This window comes from Diplotaxodon limnothrissa, linkage group LG7 (assembly GCF_057381915.1).
Source record: "Diplotaxodon limnothrissa isolate DT_005_m linkage group LG7, D_limnothrissa_male_GT1.1, whole genome shotgun sequence".
NCBI lineage: Eukaryota > Metazoa > Chordata > Actinopteri > Cichliformes > Cichlidae > Diplotaxodon > Diplotaxodon limnothrissa.
This window is the reverse complement of record NC_140602.1, coordinates 17649587-17670477: the sequence shown is the minus strand read 5'-3', so window position 1 is coordinate 17670477 and position 20891 is coordinate 17649587. Positions and strand designations below refer to the sequence as shown.

At 41.0% G+C, this 20891-nt stretch overlaps 2 protein-coding genes across 2 annotated transcripts; both read left to right on the top strand.

Moving 5' to 3' along the window:
- The first annotated feature begins 352 nt into the window (after positions 1-352).
- Positions 353-6658, top strand: slc35b4 (solute carrier family 35 member B4). The gene is made up of 10 exons (XM_085357595.1): positions 353-558; positions 1797-1910; positions 2025-2127; positions 2229-2278; positions 3156-3237; positions 3340-3400; positions 3579-3688; positions 3800-3875; positions 3957-4032; positions 5816-6658. The coding sequence occupies exons 1-10, from the start codon at positions 482-484 to the stop codon at positions 6063-6065; spliced, it is 999 nt and encodes a 332-aa protein (XP_085213721.1). The 5' UTR covers positions 353-481; the 3' UTR covers positions 6066-6658.
- Positions 6659-7708: 1050 nt separating this feature from the next.
- LOC146628123 (uncharacterized) lies at positions 7709-19548 on the top strand. Its single transcript, XM_085357594.1, has 9 exons — positions 7709-7819; positions 10453-11317; positions 13602-13695; positions 14844-15024; positions 15141-15155; positions 15360-15443; positions 18411-18481; positions 18620-18755; positions 18853-19548. Exons 1-9 carry the CDS (start codon positions 7745-7747, stop codon positions 18874-18876), a joined length of 1545 nt encoding a protein of 514 aa, XP_085213720.1. The 5' UTR covers positions 7709-7744; the 3' UTR covers positions 18877-19548.
- Positions 19549-20891: the final 1343 nt, after the last annotated feature.

The following is a 20891-nucleotide window of genomic DNA, read 5'->3' as shown; positions in this document are numbered from 1 at the left end:
CAGCTCCCCTGCTCCAACAGCCTTGCGTGGCTTCATGTACCTATAAAATGAGGCAGAGTGATATCTCATTATTTTTCAGTCTGTAATGAGCTGCGCATGCGTGTCGTCAGAGCTGGACCGTGATTACGCTGAACGCATATTTATTCATTCGTTTGTTACATTTTTCTCTAATATTCACATGTAGTGTTGCTTCCTGTACAATACGTTTTTTAACTCGTAATGTGTTACATGAAACTATAAATATTACGCACACGGGAAACCCCTTTTCCTATTTTTTAAATAAACTACAACTCCCATGAAGCACCTGGAACAAGGAAGAGCGAAATCTCGGATTCAGACGTGTTCAGCTGAAACCGGAGTTTGTGTGAAAGCACAAGAAGTCGGACACACAAACCGCTGCCGTAATGCAAACATGCTCCGTTCATTGTCCCGTTTGATTAAGTGACACATCTTCCACCGAGTTTTTCCCGCCGTGAACACCATGGGGCCCGTGTTTGCCGTTGTTCTTGTTTTTGTCGGCTGTTGTAGCAATGTGGTGTTTCTGGAGCTGCTTGTGAGGTCAGTGAGAAACTTACACCGTGTCTACACCAATGACTCATGAAGACTTTACTTCACAAACGTTTGTGTGAACAGTTTGTTTTTAGATTCCTCGTTGCACAGGTGTTTTCACTGAATTCATACAGGAAGTGAAGTCTCGTTTGCATGTTTGTCTAAGTGTCTGAGTGTTACTAAGCTACCCTTCTCCTCCTGAATAATTTTAACTCGTTTTCAACGGTTTTTGCTTCTTAAATCATACTTGATCAAGACGTTTTTTAAGTTACTCCTGACCTCACGTAGTTAATGGATGGTGTTAACGAGAAAACTGGCTACGCTGCGTGCAGTATATGTAGCAGAGCAGTATCACTGTGTGTCATAATCACTTGCATTACGAGTTTATGCTGGAAGGAGTTCAGTCTTTTGACATGTACTTTGTGCTTCTGTGGTTATTCGGTGTTTCTGTGTTATCAGCTGTTGGTCAGTGTTACTGAAGTGAAAGTAAGAGAGTGGTTTCCTGTAGTTAGTGAGATTCTATGGAAATACTTTTACTGCACACTTATTTGGTCCAAGTTTGGACCTTTTGCCTTCAGAACTGTTTAATTCTCCCTGGCAACAGATTTAACAAGGTGCCTATGATTGGCTGATGAGATAATTTATTTAACAAGAGCTGAGCAGGTATTCCAAATAAAGTGTCAGGTGACTATGTGTATGCACAGTGTCAATACTATACACACCCATATTTGGGGTGTCTGTCAGCACCTTGTTTTAGTTGTTTGTTTTTATCCCCCCTTCCTTACCTGTGAAAGTTGTGCGTCCATACAGGTGAGGCTGGGTGTAAATCTGACTGTAAATTTAAGAATTTCTGAATAAATAATCACAGCACTTGTGCAGGCACCTGGCTCATATTCATGTAGATATCCCTATGTCTAGAAACAGCCATGCAAAAGCCTGCTCATGGTATAGTATCCATAGATTGGGCCACATTACCAAAGACTAAAACTAAAGATTTACTTCTATCTTTATTTTCTTTTAGCACATTTATTCTGAAGCTAGTTTTTATTTTCATTACAGTTACATAATGCCATTCAATTATACTAAGTGGGTATGTAGATTAGAGAAAAAGTTATACATATATTGCTCTGTTTTTTTTTTTTGTTGTTGTTTTTTTCCAGTGTATTCATTTTTGAAATGTCTGTCGTTAGCATTAAATGATGCATTATTAATTAACTCTTGGCTCTTTTTCTTTTTTTTTTTCATAGAGATTTTCCAGGATGTGGCAACATAGTCACCTTTGCTCAGTTTGTCTTCATCGCATTGGAAGGTTTCATCTTTGAAACAAACTTTGGACGCAAGAAACCAGCAATACCTATTAGGTGAAAATTAAATAATTTATTAACAAAAAAGATTGACGTGAATATTTTTCAGCTGGTGACTTTTTAAAGCTGACACTGAATCACATTGTCCATTATTTATTTATTTTTTTTCAGTAACTATGTGATCATGGTGACCATGTTCTTCACTGTCAGTGTGATCAACAACTACGCTCTCAACTTCAACATCGCCATGCCTCTACACATGATCTTTAGATCAGTAAGTTTCACACTATGACTCTTGAATGTTTCCTGTTATCACTGACCATCACTTCCTTCACCAAAGCCTGATCTCTGAACTGTTTTCTTGTTTCTCTGTAGGGATCACTAATCGCTAACATGATCCTGGGAATAATCATCCTGAAGAAAAGGTACCCAGCATCCCCCAACAACATACATAACGTTTCCCCACTATGTTTTTGACTTTGTAAATTTAGCAACTAGAACGCTTCATGGAGTGTACTTAATGACCACACACTTTGATTAAATGCTAATAGGATCAATTTTTTGCTGACAGAGATTATAATGATCAGGGTTTTATTCCGTGGACAGACAGTTGCAAAAATCCCTGCATCTGAACTGATTCATTCATATTTCACAAAGACAATCCCGTGTTCCACAAATTTGGCTGTTTTATAGAAATAAAATCATCTTCACCAGATCCTGTTGGAGCAGGTTTACTACGACAGTCTGATTTACACATTCATCTTCATTGTCTTGAAAGTTTGTAGTGGTGCTGTCTACAGTACCCATCATTATATTTTATACATTGATAGTTTTAAAGATGGACATAGCAGCCAGGTTGGACAAAGGAAGCTATTGTGGAAACACCTGCATTATATCTGAAGGCCACCAGATGACGCTTGCTTAGGTTGCAAAGATACTTCCATACTATAGAAGTCTATGGGAGGAAAAGCTGTCTGTGTTCCCCCTCTCGGTCACTCGGTTTTGGTTATATTCAGTAACAAATACATTCTATTTTGTAAATCTTGGTTACATTATGTTTAGGAACGGAGAATTATCCGCTCATTGGTTAATGAGTCAGCTTTCCTCCCTTCCTTGTCCCAGCCAAGTTTTCAACCAAGGTGGCGACAATGAAAACGCTCATCTCGGGCTTAAAAATGCAAATTTTATTCACTTTTTTCAGCTGTGTAGTTGAAGCTATTGAAAAGAGGAAGCTTTCAAATCGAAATAAAAGTTGAAAAGAGTCGTAGTGAATCTACCCACATTTTTCTTCTCTCTCCGCAGATATTCGGCCAGCAAATATCTGTCTATAGCCTTAGTTTCTGCAGGTATCTTCATCTGCACCATCATGTCTGCCAAACAAGTGGTGAGTCCTCTGCAGAACACTGGGTACTGCTGCAGTTTGACTGTGAGTCATTTTAGCATTTGTTTAAGTGTGCTCTCATAAACTGCACTCCTGATTTTGCAGAATGTGTCAAATGAGGGTTCAGAAGACCAAGGCTTTTACACCTTTATGCATTGGCTTATAGGTGAGTGGCAGCTGATGCTGGCTTTTTGCAGATATGTGAATATCGGTGTGTATGTTTAGTAGTAAGTCACAAGTTTCTGTCCAATCATTTTGTGTGTTGGAGGCATTTGCAGGGGTGGGAAGTCATGTTGATCATGACATGTTGATAATCCATATACATGTTGTACGGATGCATTCAGGTATCGCCATGTTGACCTTTGCCCTGCTGATGTCTGCGAGGATGGGCATTTTTCAGGAGACACTGTACAAGAAGTATGGAAAACACTCCAAAGAGGCGCTCTTCTACAATGTGAGTTTTCCTCCAGCACCAACAGCCCAGGAATTCACTCCACAAATGTTTTCATGGAGCTGTTTTAAAATGTGCAATCCTTTAACATGATTTCTTTGCATCTTTTTGCAGCACTGCCTGCCTCTGCCGGGCTTCCTGCTTCTCTCTACAAATATCTACAACCACTGTGTCCTCTTCAGTCAGAGCAGTGAGTGCCGTCAATTCATTCTGGGAGTCTTTTTCAGAGTGCGTGTTTCATCACAGGTGTCAATGATTACTTTCTTTGCAGCTCCCACGCTGATTCCTGGGGTCGAACTGACCGTGCCGATAATGTGGATCTACCTGCTGATCAATGTCATCACACAGTATCCTACCAAAACAAGTACTTTTGCAGTTTGCTTGTACTGTTTTTCTCTTTTCCTACTAAACACAATATCACAGTTCATAACTTGCTTTTTTCCCCCAGCAGCTAAAAATAGAAACTGTAACCTCAGCTTATTGCTGTTTTATTAAATCACAAATTTAGATCCAAATGACCTTCATCAGATGCAAAAAACAATGTTCATATCATTAAGCACACACAGTTTTAAAGAAATGTTTACACCCACATACCAAGCAGAGTTTAATCATCTAATTAGGCAGAGATAACTGTCGAGCACTTCACATATGTGTGTGCTATTAAAGCTAATATTAAAAAAAAAAATCGGTTTAGTTTGATCAATCTTGTCTCAGCTTGCACTAAAGACACATTCAGCCCACTGTTGACATTATGAACAGCCGTTGAGTTTGAAAGTATCGCGCTCTTACTGGACTTAAAAACTGTGGTGTCACAAACAGCTCTTCACACCACAGCAGAGGATCTATCTGAGGTGGCCCTCGCTTCAGCAGCCCTGTGGTTTTAGTCACGTCTGGGCGGGATTCACAGAGTCAGCAGGTCTTAGTCCCACAGATGGTAGCGTCGCTTCTCGGCGAGCTCACAGATCAAGTATCCGGACATGTTCACAGCACTGAGCCCGGTTTCTGTGACAACATCAGTGAAGTAATACCTCTCGTTGTGAGAGGCCAGCTCATGTTTCCCCTGAGTGGGTTGACAACGCTGTGCTGATGAAGGCTTGTTTGGATTTTCTTTTGTTTTGTTTAAATAAAGGCATGAAAGGCACTGCTGTAAAGGAAGAAGGTGCTTGGATTTTTATACCAAAAGTCAAAACTGCAGCGTGGTTTTAATCATGGAAATTTTATACATCACCTCTTGCTCTAAGTAGCTGACTCATCAAATTTCATTGTTTCTGAGCATCAGCTGAATTTTGATTACTGACTTTGCCTTTATTTATAATGATAAAACAGAGTTATTTGGGCAAAGCCGCTTATGCGCTGTTTTTAATGCTTAACTCTTATGCTGGTTCCTGGTTGGGCCTCTCAGCTTAGAACCAAAAGCGTGTCTGAGATAACTTTGGTAGTGATATCCTTTTTATTTGACAATACAAAGCCGTGTGTTCAGAGCAGTCTGAAACCAGAGCTTATGGTTCACAGAGATTACTTGTACATATACTGATTCATTTGAAATTCAGAAAATATTCGTGGGGATTCAGCCTTTGTAGCATGTATGTAAACTATAATGCTGTCTCAGTAAGAGAAACAGTATGACCCAGAATCTAAATTCGTGCTGTAACAACTGCTAAAATAGTTCGTAACACAAAGTAATATTATAAGTGAGAAAACTAAAGAGTGGCCCTTATTTTTTTACTTTAAAAAAATGAAAGTTTAAGTTGTTTTCCTAAATATTTGTAAACTAATATTAATTAATGGAACTAAACTATAAATCAGCTGTAAAATAAAACCTTAATAATCCACTATGGGCTTCATAGAAAAATGTTAATTTAAATAAATACTACAATAATTTACCAGAATAATTTTATATTACTACCAAAACTAGGTTTGAATATTTCTGTTATACACGGGATCACAATATTAACTGATTAATCCCTGCCTGATCTGTCCAGTGATGCTGATCGTGAAAAATAACATTAATTAAATGGCGGTTTAGCTTACGAGGTCAATTGACACAGACCGTCTTAGCAACACGTGAAGAAATTAGGTTTTTGTCTTCTGTGTCTCAAGTTTTGTTGCAGTCTTTAACCGTTTCTTCAGGTACGTTTGCATTCGTGGTGTTTTCATCCTGACCACCGAGTGCGCCTCACTGACGGTCACGCTGGTGGTGACGCTCAGGAAGTTCCTCAGCCTCATCTTCTCCATCATTTATTTCCAAAACCCCTTCACCACCTGGCACTGGGTGGGGACGGCCGTGGTCTTCGTCGGTACTCTTCTGTACACGGAGGTGTGGAGCAGCGTGCGGGCGGCTCTACGGGGACCCGACGCCAAAGAGAAGAAGGCAGAGTGACGAACCAGAGACTGGCGGTGGACAGAAAATCAGTTATCGTGTTGGACGTAGAGTGATGTTGTTATCCCGCAGCAGTTTTATACAGTTTTAGGGTCATTTAGATTTATACTTGATTACACGGTGCTCAGTCATACACCACCTGAACAGTTTAAAGGATGGTGGTGTTCTGCATTTTTATTGTTGTCAGCAAATCCCATGAACAGATCAAATCCAGCAGATTATTAAAAATCAGCACAGATTTATTGCTAGGAGCTTTTTGAGTCAGTTGAGCCAGATCTCATTCATGATGGATTTATTTATTTTAATTCCACGTGTGAATGAATCTGTGTTTTGTCTGTCTGTGCTCTCTGACTCCAAGCACCAAGCCCATTCGCTGTGACTGAAGATGTAGATCTCTAAAACCAGCTATAGTCAATATTTTTACACTACTTGATCACGTGACTACTTGATTATGGTGATGAACCCACAGAGAGTTTTCACCCTCTCTTCAGGCCCAAAGAGATACATGCCATCATTTACCCCAGAACTTGTTTTTCTTGTGCTTGATTGCAGAAAGTTGTAAAAACGACTTACTGTGAGCTTCCTGTCAAGCATTTTACCACAAACTTGAAGAGTGATTATTAGTCAGATTAAATTGTCTTTTTTTTTTTTCATACAAAATCCATAAACATTCTTGTTTCCGCTTGACAGACTCTAGGTAAAGATGTTTTCAGTGTTTAATCTGTTATAATTATAATGATAGATTTGAAGGGGAAAGAAATATGTTTGCAGCATGTATATGCTGTGTCGACAGTTTTACTGCCCCCTGTGGCCAAAACGTCAGATTTTCACACTTAGTCCCACTTTTCCAGCCGGTGTCATTTAACGAAATCATTTCTGAATACAGCTGGAGACTGTTTTTATCAGGACGAGTTAATATTTTATTTTGTAGGTACTGTTCGAAGTGTGTGATTGGGGGTCTGGTGAGAGCTTTGTCAGCCAGTGCAACAGTGTCGGTCAGTGTTGTGTTGTAATACTTTGGCTACACAGATTCTGAGTTTGGTCTTTATTTTGGATTTGCTAACAATAGGAAAAATACGAATACTCTCGGTGTTAGGTGTTTTAACATTAGTACCTCATTATGGTGCGTTCACAGACACAAATTCAGTGCCACTTTTCTTTTTTGCCTATGATGTTGTTTGGATATTTATTTTTTTAGCCTCTAGCTGCTCCAGGTTCGTGTTCATTTTAAGGACTTCACCGATTCATGTGTGAAGAGCTGCTGGAGTCAGATTGCGTGATTAGATAGGGGGACAGGTTATGCAGTGCATATTAAAGTCCCCGTGTCCTTGTCATATTGTCTCAGGTGTATTTGTCAACAATAAATCTTTACACTCCCTGGTGACTGAAATTAAAGTGGGAACATAGCTGAAGACTGAGACTGTTTTTATTTTGTTTTTTTATCTGTGCATGCTTCCTTTTTAAGTGAGTTTTATGAATGTTTAAAGCTGGGACACTCTGTTCTCTTACGTTTCACTGACTAATGCGCAATGGACCAATCCAGGGGGGGGTGGTGTTCAACTCCATCCAATGGCTGCTCATGTTATTCCCCGTCGGTGGTGGGAAGGGCAGCTGTTTGGGTTTTATGTCACTAAGCACTCGTCCACGCTGTGGGTGCTGTAGTTTCAGCAGGGGCAGTGATGGGGGGAAACAGCCCGAGTCACTTCTGTGAGGAAGATGAAGGCGGAGGAATTACTTTTCTGAAGGGCATTCGGGTGAGTGAAGGCTTGTTTAGAGCTGTTTCCATCAGTATAGCGCACGGCTGCACAGCGCATCAGTGCAAGTCAGTGATTTCCTGTCATTCCAGTGTGTGAATGGGTGGATGACTGGATATGTAAAGTGCTTTGGGGTCCTTGGGGACTAGTAAAGCGCTATATAAATACAGGCCATTTACCATTCCTGTCTCAGACGCCCTTGTTGAAAAATTTTTTTCTTTCCATTTTTTAAAGTCTGCTAAAATCACCCCGCACAAAGTCAGCGGCATCCCTCTGGTGTAGGGGTTAAAAATAGAAAGTGCATGCTCGCCTTACATTCCCCACACGTGTGGAAGTGCTGCTTCACAAAGTCTTTAAATTCCTGTAATATCCAAACTATGGGTTAATTCTTTACGGCATCATATCTATAATTAAATCAGCTTTATTTCAGGTAAATAATGCCATTCTCAATCTGCGACCTTTATCGACCTCTATTGGTGACATTACAGTGTAACAACAGCACTTTTACCTTGGTTTGTATCAGGGGTGTCAAATATTAGACCCGCGTGCCTGAATCCGGCCAGTCTGGCCCACAGGATTGGAGTTTGTTCTTTTTTTTTTATTTTGGACTTTGAACTGTATTTTCATAAATTTTACAGCTTGTTCTGCTAATAAAGACAGCCCAGCCACCATTCATACTACACAGAATCAGAATATCTTTATTGTCATTGTAACAAATTAAGTGAAAGTCCCTGCGGGGTCAAGAGAAAAGGTTTAAATATAATTACAAAAGAGTAATATAAGAAAAACAGGATAGAAACTGCTATTCAGTATTTGACTCTGTATTTGTCACCAAAGTTATGAAGTAATAGTTAAATGAAAAACACTAAAGTTACTATTTTTCTCACTATCCACTACAGAAATTCCTTTTTTAATCTGTCTACTTTAAAGTAAAATAAACAAATAAATAAAATAGGAAACTTTCTGTGAATTAACAAAAATATTATTCTTTATAATTACCGGATGGTCTGGGCAATGACCTACCAGAACATCTTTCTGTAATTTTATGCTTTTATTTGTTACAATTTAAGCCAGAATAGTCCTGCTCAAAGATTTCTTTTATTAACTACAGCACAGTTCCTTTGTCACGTAGAAAAACATACTTCCTTTTTCTTACATTGAGATATCACAGGGATTAAGTGCGCAGTTACATTTCTTTACACTGACAGAGGGGATTTTCACCCCAATTAAAATCAAAGTGGGCTGGATGTGACCAACAGGGTAAAATGAGTTTGACATCCCTGGCTTCAAAGAATAAAATTTTACTGCATGAATTGATCGCAATAAAAAATGATCCTAAAATATATAATTCTCCAGTAGGAGCTGGCTCAAACCTCTGATTTTGTCAAGAATGATCGTATTTACAGATTGTATTAAAGTGTGTCCAAATATGCAGAAGGCATATTGCTAGTTGGTGTTATGTGCTGTCAGTGGGAGGCAGCATAACACCAAAAAAGTCCCGAGAAATGTGAATGATTTAAGTACAGGCACTGGGGTCCTTAAATACAGCAAGGTGCAAAAGTCTTGAGCCACCTCTCATTTCTTTCCTTTTTCTCTCATTTTGAAGTGGCAGGCTTAAAAAAACTATGCAGATTAGATGAAACGCATCTGAAAGTTAAGTCCTAATAATAATTATAATAGGACACTTTTTGCTAAAGCTTCATCAGAAATGGTCTCAGTGGAAGGGTGGCTGAAATTCAAGGCCAACTAAATTTATATAGTGATGAAGCTAAATTTAAAGTTGTAGGTTCAAATCTTGAATTTATGGAGGAGGTCAGGAGAGAAGTGTCTACAGAGCCTCCGCTGTGTAAAAGCACGACGGAGGCTCTGTCATGGTTTGGAGCATCATTTGAGCCAGTGGTGTTTGAGATTGTGTTTTAAAAACAGCACAATTTCAATTTAAAAACTGTCAGTTATTGTTTTGTTTGACATATCATTGGATTGATTGGCTTGTTTTCAATGCTGCAATACTGCTGGGCTTTCTATTTTCTTAAAAGTCACTAAACTTCTCCACTGATGTAGCCTTGGTCATGGTATTTGATAAGAACTCTTTTAAGAAAATATATTGTTGCATAAAAGTGATAGGTTCTTCACTCTTAAACAAATAAAGTTATATACCATTTATGCTTTCATCTTTCTCAGTAAGTGTTACTTTTTCAAAGGGCAGCAAGGCTGTACCAAAGTCGCTTCTCTGGATTTTGAATGTGTATTTATGTCACTGCCGGTGGCTGTTCAACAGACAAAAGCACAAATAAAATAACATTATTTCTCATTTGTTCTTATTCTGAATTTCTCTTAGAAAATATTAAAGGTCAGACAGTCTGAAGGTCTTTTCAATTATATTTACAAGAAACAAGGAGACCTATTTTCTGATGTATTTGATATAAAATTCCTTTGGACACTTGTTCAGTGGCACGCTGAGTCTTATGAAATAACGCTGCAGTGTTTAATGGCAGTGATGCGTAAACTTCACATTACTTACGCAAGACTTGAACCTGTGATAGAGAGCAGAGCACCAGCATGGGAAACATTTGAATTTGCTCTTTGTGGCCTGCAGGTGGCGCTTATGGTTATTATTATTCTTCTTTCATCAGCTGTCAGACCGAGTCATCAAGCGGATGAAGCTGTCGCCAGAGGTCGTCTCACCGCATCTCGCTCATGCATCAAAACCAGTGGCTTCTCCAGATCCCACCTCTTCTGTGGAACACTTGTCACCTCCTCCACCTACAGTTATCGCAGCACCACCTCCTTCTCTTTCTCCTCCTTCTCAGGGAGCCACAGTTCCAACAGTGGAACCTGCTCCTGCTGTTAAGCTCATCCCGCCTCCTCCTGTGCAGTTTCACTCCTTTCCTCCAGCCCCTCCAGAGCCTGCAGCTCAAACTCCATCCACCCCTTCCCCAGGAGTCAAAGCACCTGTAGAGCCCCTTCCTCCACCCCCTGCTGAAGTCCCACCTTCTGCTGAAACCTTAATCCTACCCACGTCTGTAGAGTCATCTCAAGCATCTCTGGCTCCACCTGAACCTTCATCTCAAACACCCCCCACTATTATTGAGCCCGCTACTGTCACTCCATCTGTTGAACCTCTAGAATCTGTTACCCCATCACCTCCACCAGTAGAAACAGTCCAACTTCCACCCACGGTTGAATCTACTCCATCTGGACCAGTGGAGGAAGTGGACCAGCGGTGTCAAGTGGAGGCACCAGTCGTGGTTCCAGCTATTGATCCAGAGCCTCCATGTGCTCAATCTCCACCTCCTCCAGAGGACGCTCTAGCACCTCCAATGCTCTCTTTTGAAGAAACATCTCCATCTTGTCACTGTGTGGAGCAAGCTGTTGCCCCAACTCACCCACCTCTAGCTCCACCGCCACCAACCGAGGAGTCCCCCAAGAACCCATCTGTGCCTCCTTTTGATGAGAAGGAAGTACCTGTTGTCACAACACCACCCCCACCTGTGACAGGTGAGTCTGAACCATCCTAATCTTTTGGCATTTCCAATTAGCTCTTGTGATGCTTTGAAGTGCATGCTGTGGCTAAGGACATGGAGGTTAATAGGACAAACCTTATAATGTTGCTCAGTCAGATAAGATAAGATAAGATAAGATAAGATAGAACTTTATTAATCCCTCGGGTGGGTTCCTCTGGGAAATTCGATTTCCAAAAAAGCACAGCACCGACAGAAGTTACAGAGTTACAGAATATTATATATACACACACACACACACACACACACACATATAAATACAGAGACAATATAAATAAAATATACGAAGGGGATAAATAGAATAAATAGGAATAAAAATAAAAATAAAAATACAAGTGAATTGCACATTTCAAGTATTGAGTCTATTGCACTGTTGACTATTTACAAAAGTATTGCACAAAAGGTATTGTACAGTGAGGTGAAGAGGCACTACAGCTTAGTTGTTCCCCCCTCCTTTGTCCTCCTGTTTCCCCTCCCTCTCCCCTCCAGAGAGGAGTTAAACAGTCTGATGGCGTGTGGGACAAAGGAGTTTTTAAGTCTGTTAGTTCTTGTCTTTGGGAGAAGCAACCTGTCACTGAACAGACTCTTCTGGTTGTTAATGGCCGTGTGCAGAGGATGCCCAGCATTGTCCATAATGTCCATCAGTTTCTTTAATGTCCTTTTCTCTGCCACTGTCACCAGAGTGTCCAGCTTCATGCCGACCACAGAGCTAGCCCTCCTGATCAGTTTCTCCAGCCTGGATGAGTCCCTCTTTGCTGTGCTGCTCCCCCAGCACACCACAGCATAGAAAAGTACTCCTGCAACCACTGACTGGTAAAACATCCTCAGGAGCTTCCTGCAGATGTTAAAAGACCTCAGCCTCCTGAGGAAGTCGAAGAAGTCCTCCCGAAGTCCACAACCAGTTCCTTAGTCTTTGAGGTGTTGAGTTGCAGGTGGTTTGTGTGACTCCATGTGACAAAGTTCCTCACCAGACTTCTGTACTCCTCTTCCTGATCATCCCAGATACACCCCATGATGGCCGTGTCATCTGCAAACTTCTGAATGTGGCATAATTCAGAGTTGTAGCAGAAGTCAGAGGTGTACAGGGTGAAGAGAAGAGGGGACAGCACAGTTCCCTGTGGTGCTCCTGTGCTGCTGACCACTGTGTCAGACGTGATGTCCTTCAGCCTGACGTACTGTGGTCTGTCGGTGAGGTAGTCGGAGATCCAAGCGACCAGGCAGGGGTCCACCTCCATCCTGTTCAGTTTTTCCTGAAGCATACAGGGCCGGATGGTATTAAAGGCACTGGAAAAGTCAAGAAACAGGATCCTGACCGTGCCTTTTCCCCCATCCAGGTGTGAGTGGGCTCTGTGTAGGAGGTACAGGATGGCATCCTCCACTCCGACACCCGCCTTGTATGCAAACTGTAGTGGGTCCTGGGCATGTTGTACCTGTGGTCGGAGGAGGTTGAGGAAGAGCCGCTCTAGAGTCTTCATAAGATGTGACGTCAGTGCCACCGGTCGGAAGTCATTCAGCTCATTGGGCCGGTTCTTTTTGGGGACCGGGACGATGCAGGATGTCTTCCATAGGGCAGGCACTCTCCCCAGTCGCAGACTGAGGTTGAAGACTCGTTGTAGATACACAAGTATGCAGAATTAAAGTCCAAATCACATGACTCTGAGGAAATGAGAGAGATACAGCTGATGAAGCATCCAAAAAGTGTAATAATAACAATAATAAACCACTTGTCTCTAAGGTGGGATTAAGATTTGAGAATGAGCATTTCCGTCTATTGTCTGCAGGATCATTTCAGTTAACAAGAGCTGAAAGCAGCAGTTTGAAGTTTCCAAGCCTAAAATACATTACAGAGTTACAGTGTAACATCCGGAAATCTCTGAGGCAGAGCATTCAGTGGAATTGACCCGAACTGTAGCGTGTGCCAGAACACGCCACCTACCACCTCAGCAGATTTGCCTCCCAGTGAGGTTCTCCGTTTCCTTGCTTCTTACTATACTGACTCTGTGAAGAAGATCAAGCACTCATATCAGAAAAATAAGTACACAGGGACACACCATTTGTTGCTTTTCTTATTACCAATGTGTAACCATTATTTCAGACCATTATTTCTGGTAGAAGTTTCATTTCAGCGTTCTAAAGCAGTGATGTTCAAGTTATGTTTGAGGCTTTCATTTGGAAAGAGTTTCAGGCTTTTAGTAGGAGATCAAATTTAATCAGTAGATTTAACATGTTTGCAATCATTGCTTTGTTTGTTTCTTCTCAAGTGTCGGAAGACGAGTTGAGGCAGAAGCTCAAAGAGGAGATGCAGAGAAGTCTGAAGGAGGAGATCGACCAGAAGAGGCAGGAGCTACAGAGGCAGTAAGGACACAAGACTGAATGTTTTACTGAGTTTTGAATCTTGCTGTCTCATTTGTCCCTTCTGATAAGATAAAAACACAACTGTAGAGGTTTGTAGTCGATCCGTACCGATGCACACATTTCTGCTCAAGATGCCACATTAATTATTTAGTCACTAATTCTATTTAATAGGAAAACATTCAAATTTATTCATTTTTTAAGCAAAAACGCCATAAATCAATAATAAATATAATATTTAAATAGCGATAACAAAGATTTTAAAGTTAAACTGCAATCAAAACTTTGAATATCAGAGAATATATTCTTATTTTTTTTAATCAGTGTTTTTATTGAGTTTTCAGAAAGCATATCATTCATACAGAAAAGCTCGAACTCAATTCCTACAACACAGTGTAAGACAAACTATACCCAGACAGAGAAAAGATAAATAAATAAATAAAAGGGGGGGGAGTTGCCAGTTATGGAGTAGACGAAAACTCATCTTCAAAATAGGAAATGAAAGGCTGCCAGACCTTAAAGAATTTCTTGGTGTTGCCCTGTATAGTAAATCTGAGATGTTCTAATTTGAGGTGTGCCATCACCTCCTCCACCCAGCGTTTATGGGATGGCAGTGTTGCCTTTATCCAGTTGAATAGAATCAATCTCCTAGCCAACAATGAGGTGAATGCTATTGCCTTCCTCTGAGAGGCTGTTAGTTGAGTTTCCCTCGGTGCCACACCAAAGATGGCTGTCAGAGGCATTGGTTCCATATCTTTAGTATAAATGAATGAGAATGTTCTAAAGATGTTAGCCCAAAAGTCTTTCAGCCTGGAACAAGACCAGAACATGTGGCATAAGTTGGCTGGCACCTGTTTACATCTGGGGCAGGTCGGATCGGCCCCCTGGTACATTCTTGCCAGTTTCTCCCTTGACAAGTGGAGTCTGTGTAACACCTTGAACTGTATCAGTCCGTGTCTTACACATACAGAAGCAGAGTGTACTAGATCTACAGCCCCTCCCCAGTCAGAGAATATATTCTTATTAATTAAGTACAATTATCCCAGGATATCTGCACACTTGAGCAGTTGCTGCTGATGCATTCTCAGTTGATCAGCTTATCGATTAATCAACTCTAAGTTCTTTAAAAGATGCACTTTGTGCATGTGAAGGTTGGAGGAGATGAGGGTGCAGGTTCGAGCTGAGGCGAGGGCAGCAGCTCGGGCTCGGGTGGAGGAGCAGGTGAAGAAGATTCTGGAGGCTGAGAGGGCGGCGAGCACGGAGAAGCTCACAGAGACTATCATGAAAGAGCGAATGAAGACGGAAGATGAGAAGCTCATGGTGCAGCTTTATGTAAGCAAAGGAAGACACGCTTGACTCTGAATATGTGAGGAACTCTGCTGTAAATACAAAACTCTTTCCTCCTTTTAATGTGCTTCTTTTTCTTTCTTGCCGCATTGTTGTTTCAGTGGATGGAGCTGAAGGTAGGACGATAGAGATGCATGCATGCATGCCTCACTCTCAAACAGCTGCAAATCACAGACATGAGTTGCAGCTGTAACTTTGAAAAACAGGAAAAATTGACCCTGAAAAAACCGCATGTAAATTGAGTGTCAGCCTCTAAAAAATTTCAATATGACGTTTTCAGAGCTGTGCTGATATCTTCTATGAATGTTACATTATCGCAGGCTCATCAGCTGGAGGAGAAGGAGAAAGAGCTGAAGAAACGAGACGCTCTCTACAAGGAACATCTTGCAAAACTCGATACAAAGGTTAGTTAACATTTTTGAGACTTGAAGTAATTCTTATATGTTTAAAGTTCTTACAGGTTTAAAGCGAGACTATGTTTTGCTAGAGATGTGTCGAGTGGCCGGGGGGGGAGACTGTAAACAAAAGACAACGTGTATGCCTAACTGGCTTTTTAACTAGTTTTGAAAAATTCCAGTTGTAATCTAATCTAATGTGATGTATATATTACTCCAAAATTTAGGCAACCCTCAACACACAATCAGACATCAGATCTTGATAAATTAAATGTTCAACTTGAAAATCTTTACTGACATATGGTACTGAGCAAAAGTCTTGAGTCACCCTTTATTATATTTTGCTTCTAAGGAGCCAAACTATCTTGTAACTTGTGTAATCTCAGTGTGTCCTTCAAAGTATTAAAGGTAACCAGAGACATTAGGGACAAAAGAGCGAGTTGTAGGCCGAAAAAGTATCTACAGCAAATGATCAAAATCTGAATGTCATGTAATTAAGAAATGGGGGGGAAAATCCAGCAAAGACCTGACACAGGACCTGAGTTTCATTTGGCCTTTCAGCTGTCTGCTGTTCACTGAAGCCGTGTTAGAAATGGTCTCTCTGGTGGATGTCAAGAAGCTATTTTTAAGGCAGGAAAACAGGGAGAAAAAGATAAGCTGGATTAATTCAATTCAATTCAATTTTATTTATATAGCACCAAATCACAACAACAGTCATCTCAAGGCGCTTTATATTGTACAGTAGATCGTACAATAATAGATTCAGAGAAAACCCAACAACTAAAGTGGGAAGGAAAAACTCCCTTTTAACAGGAAGAAACCTCCGGCAGAACCAGGCTCAGGGAGGGGCGGGGCCATCTGCTGCGACCGGTTGGGGTGAGGGAAGGAAGACAGGATAAAAGACATGCTGTGGAAGAGAGACAGAGGTTAATAACAGACATGATTCGATGCAGAGAGGTCTATTAACACATAGTGAGTGAGAAAGGTGACTGGAAAGGAAAAACTCAATGCATCATGGGAATCCCCGGCAGCCTACGTCTATTGCAGCATAACTAAGGGAGGATTCAGGGTCACCTGGTCCAGCCCTAACTATATGCTTTAGCAAAAAGGAAAGTTTTAAGCCTAATCTTAAAAGTAGAGATAGTGTCTGTCTCCCGAATCCAAACTGGAAGCTGGTTCCACAGAAGAGGGGCCTGAAAACTGAAGGCTCTCCCTCCCATTCTACTTTTAAATACTCTAGGAACAACAAGTAGGCCTGCAGTGTGAGAGCGAAGTGCTCTAATGGGGTGATATGGTACTACAAGGTCATTAAGATAAGATGGGGCCTGATTAATTAAGACCTTCTATGTGAGGAGCAGGATTTTGAATTCAATTCTGGATTTAACAGGAAGCCAATGAAGGGAAGCCAAAACAGGAGAAATATGCTCTCTCTTTCTAGTCCCTGTCAGGACTCTTGCTGCAGCATTTTGGATTAGCTGAAGGCTTTTCAGGGAGTTTTTTGGACATCCTGATAATAATGAATTACAGTCGTCCAGCCTGGAAGTAATAAATGCATGAACTAGTTTTTCAGCGTCACTCTGAGACAGGATATTTCTAATTTTAGAGATGTTGCGCAAATGGAAGAAAGCAGTCTTACATATTTGTTTAATATGTGCGTTGAAGGACATGTCCTGGTCAAAAATGACTCCAAGGTTCCTCACAGCGTTACTGGAGGCCAAGGTAATGTCATCCAGAGTAAGAATCTGGTTAGAGACCATATGTCTAAGATTTTCAGGACCGAGTACAATAACCTCAGTTTTATCTGAATTAAGAAGCAGAAAGTTAGCGGCCATCCAGGTCTTTATGTCTTTCAGCCCATTATCTTTACACAAGATAATGGGCTGAAAATCAGTAGCAGCAGGTCTTATGTAGTGATGAACCCAGATTTGAATGACGTTTTTGTTTTCAAGTGATTATCAATCTGTACAGCAGGGGTCAGAAGAGAGGTTCAACAGTGACTGACTGCTCTGTCATCACTTGGAGCTGCATTTCAGTCAGTGGTGTTGGGGATTTTTGTCAAAACTGATGGAATTATGAACGCAGAAAAGTACGTTCAGATTTTGATCCACCATCTAGGATCATCTGGAAAGTGACTTTTCAGCATGAAAATGATCCCAAAGGCACTGCACAAAACATGCAATGACTAACCATGACTAGCACTCATGGATTGCCCCCCCAAGAGCCCAGACCTGAACATTATTAAAGCAGTGTGGGGTCATCTTGAAAGAGAACAGAATAAAAAGAGGCCAGGATCCAAAGAAGAGCTTTGAATGTCTTTCAAGAAATTTACAGAGCGATTCCTGAGGACAGTTGTTAGAATTATACAACTTTGTTTTCCATGTATATCTGCACGTTTTGGCTATTTCCCATTTTCCTAACAAAAAAGACTTTTGCACAGTACTGCACACTGAATAATTTGTGGAGAAAGAAATGAAACAACACCAGTTAGTGGAAACCAAAATTATCAAATCGTCAATCCTTTCTGGGCTTGATGTTAAAATTATTAAGTGATCCTTTAATTTTTCAGCAGTATATCTGGAACTATTTGAAACTGTTAATTACTTTCTTCAGGTATCAAATTGCATTGTAAATGCACCCATGTGCCAATCCAAGATACAGCAGTATGCTGCGCTTTGTTTTCATTTTATTAACAGTGCCATAGGTACATGATCAAACACCTTAACAAATGTCATCACGCTTTAATTCCAACATGTCTGGATCCTAATTAGAGCCTACACACATGTAGCACCACCTTTTACAGCTGACACCAGTGATAGAACCGTGAAGTTGAGCTAAAACATGTTTTCGGGGTCTTTAAATGCAAATTTTGGCCACTGAGGAGCTGTCACGTCCTGAATTTCTTTTGTGGGATTTTGTTGAAGCAGTTGTGATATGTTATGTTGAGGGTAATGTGTGTGTTTTTTACCACTTTGGCAGTGTGCAGAGTTTTACAAAGTCTCTGTCGAGAGCTTCCGGAAGGGCAAAGAAGAGACTCTCAGCCGTTTTACGTAAGTCAGAACACTTTAATTTGTTTATGTGTAGTGTCATGTAAGCCTTATTACAGCTTTTATTTGATGTAAGTTAAGTTTGAATCATAAGAATGAGGCAAATGTTATTTAATATTATTTTCTCCATCTCTCTCTCAGTCATTTTAACACCCACCCAGTGTGTGGAGACTTGCAGAGTCAGATATTAAAATGCTACAAGGAGAACACGGGAAAGACTCTGTGCTGCTCGCGCATTGCCGCTGCCTACATGCAGTGTGTGGACGAAGCCAAGAAAGTACGACCCGACTTGACTTAAACACATTATTTGATTTCATACCTCATTTGCTGTGGATCTTTATTGATCATTTTAAACCATCTCTCTCCTCTCACAGAATAAGATGAGAACAGGCGGTTAATGTGGACCGCATCCTGGCAGACTACTGCAGCCTTTCTATGTACCCAAGGAAGTGCCAGACGCATGCAGACGTTAACTAAAAGGACACTTTAGTCTGCTGCTCATCATGGGATCAAAGCAATTATATCGATGCAACGGCAAAATTAATTTTTAAGTGCTTGCTTTTTTCTTTTAAATGAAGCAAAACACAACAGACAAGCAGAACATTTGCAGACTGAGAGCCTGATTAATCATTTTACACACGTGCCTTGAAGTTATAAAAGCTGTTTATCAGAGTGTGAACGCATGAAGGAACTACTGAGTGAGCAGAGTGTAACAACGAAGAAAAAATTAAATCCATCAGTAAACCTTGATGTGGAACATAATGGTTCACGGTTAAAGAAAATATTCGTGCGTGTGTTTGTGTCTGTGCATGTGCTGCCCCCTGCTGATTTTGAGTTCACAATTTAATAAAAATTTATTACTGTGCTCATGAAATCCAGTTGATGCTCTCAGGGAGGTAAAGCGGCTGTTTTTCTGTGATATAGCTCATTACTTGTGGCAAAATTATGGATGCAAAGCAAAAAAAGAAAACTCATAAACACAACATCCTGAACATCGCAAATAAGACGGAGCACTGGACAGCAGAAGTGCAGGTGCATAAACAACCTACGTAGAAATGCTTATATGTGACAGTGGACATGTGATCATCGTTTTACCACAAATGGAAGATGGTCTCCTTTCTGCACAGTTACTTTTTATGGCATAAAAAAAAATCAGTATTACGAAAATAGGTTCAAGTTTCTGTCTTGGAGGTCATTTCAAGAAAATTGGTGCAGTTTCAAGAAGTCACACCCGTCAATACAATCAATCAATCAATAAATTGTCAGTCAATTTATTCGCTTTTATCACATTATACTGTTAGTTATTAAAGTAAGAAGTATTTGCAAAAGAAGAGGATTTTGAACTATGTCAGCTGAACATCCATGATGTGAATCTCCTGTTCCTCCACATCCCAAAGATGCTCTATTAGATTGAGATCTGGTGACTGTGGAGGCTATTTAAATACAGTGAATCCATTACTATGTTCAAGAAACCAGTTTGAGATCATTTAAGCTTTGGGACATGTTGCATTATCCTGCTGGAAACTGGCATCAGAAGATGGGTACACTGTGGCCCCACTGAGATGGACATGGTCAACAAAAATACTCTGTGGTGGCTGTGGTGTTTAAACAATGCTCAAAGTGTGCCACTATCTGCCCCACCATTACACCTGAAGCACAAATACAAGGCGTAAAGGATGTTGTTCATGTTGTTTATGCAAAGTATCACCGTTCTTCCCTATTCTGAACTTCACAGGTCAACCTGACCCCATCTAAATGTCTGTGTAGGTTCTCACCCATCCTGATCATGGTAGTCTAATGAGCTTGGAAAGAAAGAGACTGGACTTCTCTAAGCAGTGCAGCGAGGAGTGCTCAGACTTCTACACTAGAGAAACCAACCACCCACTCCATAAATGCATAGCACAACGTAGAAGAGCCACCTCGACTGGACATGACTCAGCTGGACATCTGCATCTAAAGGTCAAAGGTCATTATTTCGAGGATGCCAGTGCTCACTTTTTGGACAGAGAAGACAGATGGTTTGAAAGAGGAGTGAATGATCTTTGAACAAAAGAGGTGGCTTACAACACCAATTGTCTGTGATCTGCGGTGCAGTTTTGAGATCCCTTCCCAGACGCTTCAACCTCGACTCACGTGATCTCAATGGGTCACATGATAGGGTGAGGCAAGGTATCACGATGGTTACGCCCAAAACCTCTGCTAATAATGACCCACACCTTTTTGGTGTGGGTCATGAAGTCATTTGAGCGCCTAGTTCTCTCCCATCTCAGGACCCTCACGGCCCCCCTCCTGGACCCCCTGCAGTTTGCATACAGAGCCAACAGGTCTGTAGACGACGCCATCAACATGGCCCTACACTTCATCCTGCAGCATCTGGACTCCCCAGGAACCTACGCCAGGATCCTGTTTGTGG

Bases quoted from the DNA above. Each gene is read 5' to 3' on its own strand.
- LOC146628123 (XM_085357594.1), top strand. From the start codon at position 7,745: ATGGGGGGAAACAGCCCGAGTCACTTCTGTGAGGAAGATGAAGGCGGA. The intron at 7,820-10,452 runs GTGAGTGAAGGC...TTCTTTCATCAG, and splicing joins CTTTTCTGAAGGGCATTCGG to CTGTCAGACCGAGTCATCAA. The intron at 15,444-18,410 runs GTTAGTTAACAT...CCACTTTGGCAG, and splicing joins TTGCAAAACTCGATACAAAG to TGTGCAGAGTTTTACAAAGT.
- slc35b4 (XM_085357595.1), top strand. From the start codon at position 482: ATGGGGCCCGTGTTTGCCGTTGTTCTTGTTTTTGTCGGCTGTTGTAGC. The intron at 559-1,796 runs GTCAGTGAGAAA...TTTTTTTCATAG, and splicing joins TTTCTGGAGCTGCTTGTGAG to AGATTTTCCAGGATGTGGCA. The intron at 2,279-3,155 runs GTACCCAGCATC...CTCTCTCCGCAG, and splicing joins ATAATCATCCTGAAGAAAAG to ATATTCGGCCAGCAAATATC.